Genomic DNA, 8,756 nt, shown 5'->3' with positions numbered 1-8,756 from the left:
TACTATATATATATATATATATATATACTATATATATATATATATATATATATATATATATATATATATATATATATATATATATATATATATATATATATATATATATACACCGAATATATTTATATATATACTGATGTACTTTATGAATTTGTATGTATATATGAATATATATAATGTTCACATATGATTCTATTTGTATTTGTTTTCCGGGGGAAAGCCTTAAACGCAAACTGATGCAGTTTCTGTGTTCTGTCAACTTTATATACAAGGATTTGTATCGTTGTGTATGTCGCTCCAAGAATATTCAATCCTTGGGCCATGTTATGCCTTTATCAACTGGTCGCCTAGCTCATCTTTTCCAGCGTCCTTTACTTTGTGGCCTTCGCTTTGTATAGATTATCGGCTGCACCCCCTTTGTTACACAATTGTCTGTGAGACACTGGAATGTGTGGACTGAAAATATTTTTAAGTAACTGGAAACCTAGTGACACCGCTTGTGCATGTGCGAACATGCTTGTTCATAATCATAAGCAGAACTAATTGTCTTATCGATAGCGGGATTGATAGACCGCTTGCCATACTCGCCGAAGTGTAGGCGTAAATGTGATCTCAAAAGTGCCTGGATAACAAGAGGTTGGATGTTGCTTTGACAGTCCGGATGTGCGTCAGCATCAAACGCTACCCACGACCCAATAAGCCGTCAGAACCCGGGTATAGTAAACTTCTTACGGTCGTATTTTCAAAACGTAGGAGATGCATGTACGTACATGGGAGGTAGTACAAATTACGATGATTTCGTGGACTTAGAAAGTGCGTCAGAAATCCATGTCAATCAAACATTGAATTTTGTATTATCGTAGGCACCACCATGCAAAGTTTGTATTCGTGGTCGCGAAATGCATCGTAACAGGGAAATACATATTTATCCTGATTTTTTTGACATTCAGTTACTAGCCTGCCTGCACAATACGAATGATATAAACTAAATACAGTTTGAACATATTTTTGTTTTTAGTCGCGGATGGTGGCAGGAGTGTCGCCGATTGCCGCTTAGAAGTGATAACTATCATTGTTTTTTGAATTCATAATCTATTACTTACTCTATTTCTACACAAGCACCCATGACGAATCTTGGCCTGATTTCTCGCTGCTTATATACAATGTCCAGCGGTAACCACATTGAAAAAGTGATTACAGCGCGCCATCAGTGGTGCCCATTTATATATGACTAACTATTCCATTAAGAGGTTCCTTTAGGCAGAGGGAGCTGCAAGTAGATGGAAGGTGAAATTGTGTTACATGTTTGAAATGATATCATAAAACGAACAATAGGGATAAAGGTATACATACGTTGGTACATAAATTCAATATTTGTATAATAATATAAGAATATACACATAATAATTTATACATGTATATATATATATATATACATATACATATATATCCTAACTATGTATACGTCCATACATATATACACACACATTACACAATGTTTCGCACAAAAGATAGGCTACATACCACCAAGCACGGTTCCTTTTCTCGCCACAGGCAATTGCACTTTAGATATTTTTTCGTCAGCGACCACTTCGGCATCCACCATACCATCCCCGTTGGCCAAAGCTACCTCTTTCTGGTCTCTTTTCTTATTCTTTTGTCTAAGCTTTTTCTTCGAGAAGGTAACATTTGACTTGGGATTCGTGATACGCTGGCGTTTCTGTGTTGCTGTGAGTGTCTTGGTGATCGCAGTCACTTCCGACCGGCCTTTGGGCACGTGGTTCTTTAACAGCGACTTTTTGCGTCGATTTTGTCCGGGAGCTGGCATTTTGGCTTTGTTATTAGTATACTAGGTATGTTAATAAGTGTAGACTTTAACTAGTCTATTAGATATAGTACTACAGAGTTGACTGTGATAGGTATTGTGTGGCTATCAAGTGAGGATGTACTTCTTACGAATACGGCAGGAATAGGTTTAGCAATAGGCAAAGGTAAACATTTCGCTGCGACACCTAATGAATTAAATATATTTTATAAGGTACACGTGTTTCTTGACTTTCTTCCGAATGCTTTTCCGTACACAATTATTTCTAAATATAGGATGGGTGAATAGAAAATAAGTGACTGAGAGAGGGGGGTGTAGCTATGCACGATGTCAGAGCCTCCGTCTACCGATACAGAGAGTACGGACTGATAGTGGCCCCCATTAGTATATACATATTTTGTTGCTATAGGTAGTAGTATAGGTATATTTTAAAAAACGAATAGAACGTCGTTTTAATCGAAAAAAGTGGTAGTTATGAAAAGTCATTGATAGATAAAATAGTTCGAGGTGATAATATGCTTGTTTGTAAGGAAAATCTGTATCATTAAACCATTCACCGTTCATCTATATTTGATACTCTATTTTTAGAACGCGAATCTCAGGGCGAGCCGACTCTGTAAAGTGCACCAATAACCAATAGAAAGTCCTGTTATAAAGTTTGCTCTTTGTTTGAGGACCACTTATATGCCTTACATATGACCACTGTTCCTCAAGCCCATTTTTGGATATTGTGTAGTTATAAATTATTGTTCTTGATCCAATATGGACTAAGGACTTCTCTTGTGCGAGTATTGAACTATTGACTGTTGTGAAGAGTGTACCATTATAGTGTTTACTTTTCAAATCTGATTTGAGTTCTGCCGCAACCGAGTCCCGCCGGACCTCATAGAGTCAATACCCGCGTGAGTCGTGAAATCGGAGAACCTCCGAGGGGGATAAAAAAAACACTAATTGAAGTAAATAAATATAAACTTGCCGTATATATTGATCAAGCTCTCAGTCACTCTTTACACATACAATACACAGAACAACAATAACGCGTGTACAGTCATGAGTTTCACCGCTGTCGAGTCCGGTATGTATTTGTCACTACTGAAGTCATGGGGTCTCTCTCAATTTAATCATATGCATGTAAAATAATCACCAAGACGAGCAATATTGTATTGCAATGGACTTGTACAGTCGTACAGGCCCCTTTCGTGTTCAGACCCTCTTCTATTGTGACATATGTATGTTCTGGTATATCTTTATAGGTAGTAGCTGTAGAGCCCTGATTTTACCATAGCGTACATTTTGCTGCTTTCCGGTTTACGACTCGAATGGCATTTAGTTGTGTGCACACTATTTACGTGTATATTATAGACCGAGAGTTACATTGAACTATCACTGTGTGGTTCACCATTTTGGCACGGTCACACACACACTCGGTCATATAACCGTCATCCCACGCACCCTTGCGTTCATTATTTGATCCTACGATAAGTTTTCAAAATAGTGGTGGTAGCAGCGGATATGTCTGTTGTATACATTTGCCTTAGTTACCTCGGGATGACGTCGGGCTTGATTTGCATATATATGTAATTTGTTGCTTATATTTGTACTTTTCTCTCTATCTCTCTCTATCTCTCTCTCACACACACGTACATACACACACACGTACATACACACACACACACACACACACACACACACACACACACACACACACACACATATATATATATGTGTATATATAATATATATATATATATAGATACTTGCATGTCTTGTATATGTACTTGGATTGCATATGCTATTTATGTTCTGTCGACTGAGAGTCATCTTAGTCCTCTCAATACCTGCTGCACTATGCTTTTATACGGGCCTGTTTTGAAAGAAAGAAATCACGATTTCTCTGTCCGTCCCTAATGCTGTGAATATGTTGCTATTAGGGTTTCCTTCTCTCCATGGTCACCACACACTCGGATACCGAGTCTACCATACTATACATGTCGCTTATATTTACAAATTCTCCTCCTTTATACTCTTACCCGTATAGGGTCACCCTACACCCCCGAATACCGTGTGTACTACAAGAATGCCGAGGGCAAGCTAGTCAACCCATGGCACGATATCCCTCTCAAGTCGGCTGGAGGCAACTTCAACATGATCTGTGAGATTCCCAGGTACACCAACGCCAAGATGGAGGTATATGAGAACTCCCGCGTGGTATCATTGAATTCGGTGTCGGAGATCACATCTGTGCCTTTATGCAATGGTTTGTGCGCCGGTTGACCTTGTTTTAACTGATGAGGGTCTGGGCTATTGCGGTGAGAGTACACCGTGTTTGTGATAGATGCCTATAAGTTTGTTCGCTGAAATTATAGGTGAAAGAGTCGCATACATTAACCTGCCCCTTTCGGTGCTTTGTCAGTGCGACAATTGCATGCCTTTAACCTTGATTCATCCGTAATCGCATTGTGAAGACCCTATCTGCACGTATCATATTGAACTTGCTTGTAGTCACAGGCGATTTGGCGTGTTCTAACTTTACGTTGAACATAAAAATAAGTGTAGCACTGCTGTTTTGCGACAGTTCTGCCCGACATAGAGTGATCGTACTTTTGCTTCGCGTACATACGCTCGTTTTTCCGGATCAGATTTGCTACTGTGTACTACTACTATGGTGTATCCTGATAGAGTTCGGTGTGACATGCATATTGACCTGAGGTGCCCCAAAGTTTGTATTGTGGTGATAGCATCTGTGGACTACTATCTACTACTCAACTGTTGCTGTGTTGGAATACGTTTACTGTCAGCACATCTATTTGCAATGTTATCAATTATAATGCACCCTGGTCTTCTTGAAATACCAAACATTGGCATTTGGGGTTTTTTTTGTTTCGACTCTCATTGCTAAATCATACGGTCATTTTTTTAACGTATAGATCGCCACCAAGGAAACTCTAGGCCCAATCAAGCAGGACGTGAAGAAAGGAAACATCCGTTTCGTCGTAAACCCATTCCCCCACCACGGATACATCTGGAACTACGGTGCTTTCCCTCAGGTATATATATATTAAAGCGTGTTCAAGGTGAATGGTACCTTTGATGAGATTCTGTATTCGAGGTATAAATCAAAGCGTGCTCAAGGTGAATGGTACCTTTAGAGTTTCTGTATGCGAATATGTTACTTGGGCATGCGTATTTGGTGCTGGCTAGGTCCTCTTTTCTGGATTTCTGTGGCATTTCACATTTATTTGACGACATCGGCTGTACTGTTTCATAACATGTCTTTAATACACAGTTCTCAAAATCGGGCGTTCCTTTACGACCCACAACACTTCAAGTTCATTGCATGTTGTCCCGGATATTCTATTTATAGCTCGTTACCTACTCGTCTCTATAAATAGACCTGGGAGGACGATGAGCACGTCGACCCCCGCACAGAGGCCAAGGGCGACAACGATCCTCTGGACGTCTGTGAGATTGGTCAGCAGATTGCCACCCGTGGTGAGGTGTACGAGGTCAAAATCCTTGGGCTTCTGGCCATGATTGATGATGGTAGGTAGATGCTGGATGAGTGTGTTTGGGTAGAGTAATACAGTTTCAGGGTTTTAGATTGAGTTGGTTGCTGTATACGCACTCGGATTGTCCGATGCACCTGGTCTTTGGTATAGGGGCTTCGAAGTAAACAAGGTGCAATACCATTTAGCATATAGTGCTATAGCATCTGGGTCCTGGCGAACCCCGATACACACACTTAGAAGTTCGGTACATGTTCGTACCTTAGTGTGTGTGTTATACATCTCAAGCTATTCTTATACATCCATCACCATTCGCATACTTGGAAGTTCGGTACATGTTCGCACCTTTGTGTGTGTGTGTTGTATCTATCAAGCTATTCTTACACACCCATCGCCATTACATCTCAACTGATTGTAGGCGAGACCGATTGGAAGATCATGGCTATCCGCACATCAGACCCCCTCGCCTCTAAGCTCAACGACATCGGCGACATTGAGAAGGAGATGCCCGGCTTCCTAGATGCCACTCGCGACTGGTTCAAGGTTTACAAGGTGTGTATATAGATATATTGTGTACATAGACATATAGTTTACAAGGTGTGTGTACATATAGTTTACTAGGTGTGTGTACATATAGTTTACAAGGTGCGTGTACATATAGTTTACAAGGTATATATATATATATATATATATATATTTAATATATATATATAAATATACATATATACATACATACATATATAGTTTACAAGGCGTGTGTACATGGATATATAGTTTACAAGGTATGTACACATAAATATTTTTAAGGAGTGTATACTCGCATCGGCATATAGTTTACAAGGTGTGTGTACATAAACATACAGTACGTAGCTGGTGTTTAGTATACATGTACTGTTGAATAGGTACTTCCAGCTCATGTGAAGGTAGAGGGTTGTATTCGTTTGCCCACAGTTCGATGCTTAAGCTTCACACGGGATGTATGGAGTGTACTTTTCTTGACAGTTCGCAGCCGTAGTTGTGGGGATCAAGTGTGGTATCCGTTTAAACTGTTCCTTAATCAAAGCCAAGTTGTAGACTTCCAATCGCCCGTATTATGTCACTTCAGTGATCATCGGTTTGTCTCATGCCCAGGCCGCTAGCCGCTATGCCGTACCCAATACCAAAACCCTAAACCTCCATAGAGTTTTAAAAATAGAACGTTATAAATCATCTACCACAGGAGAACACTCGCACCCTTCATACATAGCCCATTGCACACCCTCACATCCCCTTCATCTCCACAATCACATCCACGCACACAGATTGCCGACGGCAAGCCCGCCAACGAGTTCGCCTTCGGAGGTGAGTACAAGGACAAGGAGTTTGCCCTGGGTGTGGTAGAGGAGACCAACGGGTTCTGGGAGCAGCTCATGGCCAAGGGACACAAGTCACTGGACCTCACCAACACCACCCTGACCAAGGGCGACAACTTGGCGGACGATAAGGTTGCGGCGGTGGCGAGTGCTATGGCCCCCAAGGGCGAGGAAGCCAGCAAGCCCGACAACGGTAGGTGTGGTGTGGTGTGTGGGGTGGTGCTTGTGATACAGACGGGTGTACGGTGTGGTGGTTGGGGTTGGGTTGGGGGGTGTATTGTGTATGTATTGGGGGGGGGTTGGGTGGTTGTTTCTGTGCGTGGGTGTTCGGAGGGCTTTGGCCCTTGCTTGTTGGCTTGGGTATTTGAGTGTTTGGTGATGGATTAGTGCGACTGGATGGTAACGGAAGAGTGTAGGTTCGACAGCTTTTAACAGCACGCGCACGGGCGATGTTAGCGCATCTGAGGCGTACGAAGACCCGACCTTGATATACATCAGGAGGTGCCTTGGATACGGGTTAGAACCTCTACCGTTGGTATCTACTATACTATACTGCGCTATTACACTCTTGAATGTGCACATACTATATGTACATACTATAGTATAATGAAACGAGTCTTGGTACTAATAATTCTTTCTGTTTGTCCTGTCTATCTGTGTGTCCCTTCGGCCCACTCTCCGTCCGTGCGCAGTCAACTTCGTGAGTTTCGCCCACCTAAAGTAAATGAATGAGTAACTCTGAGGAGTACATGAGTAACTCTGAGGAGTACATGAGTAACTCTGAGGAGTACATGAGTAGCACAGTGATGTTCGGCCGAGGCCGAGGCTACGCTGCGTGGGGGCGAGTGATTACTGCAGATCTTCGTAGCTATAGACGGGATCTTAGCATATATGTATGGATCACCCCTAAGCGAGTGGGTGCCGGTAGCTGTATATACACTTATTGGTGAAATAGTAGTGAACAAGACCGTCAATAAACGCTATTTGGAAGTACCTGTGACAGCTCCACCCGATGTTCGTTTATCATCTGTAGCGTCATTTAATACTCATTCCGTTCCAACGCTGTATTCCCTGTGATGTCCTGTTGTGGTGCTCGGGTGGCTGCGCTATGTTGTGTGCATGGGAAACTTGTATGTACGTATTCAACGTGTAACATGGGCACGTCTATATATGTATGAAATAAACTCGAATTTTTCACGTGTGTGCCACCTGCGCCTGCTCTATGTACTGGTGCAACATATACGTTTATATGTTTATGCGTATGCCATCGTTGTATATGTGCGTCTGTTATGTATATTTGGTGTGTAGTGGACTTTGTGAGCTTCAAACATCTGACCAGGTACTTCATCGAGAACCCCGGCTCGGAGAAGAAGATGCGAATGTGAAGAAACTGGGCGACGACCGAACAACGCAGATGGAGAAACTGGGAATATGGACTCGTGGGTGCTTGATTCTTACATAAAGAAGTGGACTTGCGAGAGTGGGAAGTGGACTTGAGAGTGTGTGTGTGCGTGTGTGACGCCGGCTATGTGGAACAAAGCATACGCACGCGGACATAGCCGACGAATGGGGCATGGTTAACCAAACACGCGAGGTGGTGACCATTCGGAACGCGTTATCATTAGTGACAAGACCTGCCCTGGGAGTATTGAAGACAACAACAAATAAATCACATATACATGCTAGATTTGTTCTAGATTTATTCTATATTACCATCAAGCTAAATACAATGCGGCAGTGACTACGATCTGTCTACCTGCGTCATGCGTAATACTTCCATGCGACATTGATGAGTGGCCTTGAGAGTGCGAAGTTTTCTTCGGGCACCTGTTGTGTATCAAATATTGGTGCAAACATTTTATGATCAACTTTTCAAAGTTCATTTGTTGAGCTTACGCGATAAGTGTTCTCTGCCAAGAAACGCGATCATACCTGTATCATCCGCAAGGTCTAGCTACTTTTATATTACAGCAGTGGTAGGCGGCCTGATTATACACACACACACACACACACACACACACACACACACACACATATATATATAATATATATAATATAGATATATATAATATA

The 8,756-nt window shown here is 41.8% G+C and overlaps 2 protein-coding genes across 3 annotated transcripts; one reads left to right on the top strand and one right to left on the bottom strand.

The window, feature by feature from the left end:
- Positions 1–910: 910 nt before the first annotated feature.
- Positions 911–2,051, bottom strand: SARC_10642 (hypothetical protein). Its single transcript, XM_014295308.1, has 2 exons — positions 1,525–2,051; positions 911–1,270 (listed from the first exon to the last, which is right to left on the bottom strand). The coding sequence occupies exons 1-2, from the start codon at positions 1,826–1,828 to the stop codon at positions 1,257–1,259; spliced, it is 318 nt and encodes a 105-aa protein (XP_014150783.1). The 5' UTR covers positions 1,829–2,051; the 3' UTR covers positions 911–1,256.
- A 759-nt stretch (positions 2,052–2,810) lies between these two features.
- SARC_10641 lies at positions 2,811–8,366 on the top strand (the record flags this gene model as incomplete). Of its 2 annotated transcripts, none has more annotated exons than XM_014295306.1 (7): positions 2,811–2,900; positions 3,864–4,012; positions 4,753–4,872; positions 5,218–5,368; positions 5,750–5,883; positions 6,633–6,876; positions 7,376–7,457. In XM_014295306.1, 7 exons carry the CDS (start codon positions 2,876–2,878, stop codon positions 7,405–7,407), a joined length of 855 nt encoding a protein of 284 aa, XP_014150781.1. In that variant the 3' UTR covers positions 7,408–7,457. The 2 variants fall into 2 exon arrangements, with proteins under 2 accessions (XP_014150781.1, XP_014150782.1); XM_014295307.1 differs by lacking the exon at positions 7,376–7,457 and adding an exon at positions 7,992–8,366 and having other exon boundaries at positions 2,876–2,900.
- Positions 8,367–8,756: the final 390 nt, after the last annotated feature.

The sequence above is a fragment of the Sphaeroforma arctica genome, assembly GCF_001186125.1.
Source record: "Sphaeroforma arctica JP610 unplaced genomic scaffold supercont1.1333, whole genome shotgun sequence".
NCBI lineage: Eukaryota > Ichthyosporea > Ichthyophonida > Sphaeroforma > Sphaeroforma arctica.
The sequence above is the reverse complement of the archived record's forward strand: the minus strand, read 5'-3'. Positions and strand labels throughout refer to the sequence as shown.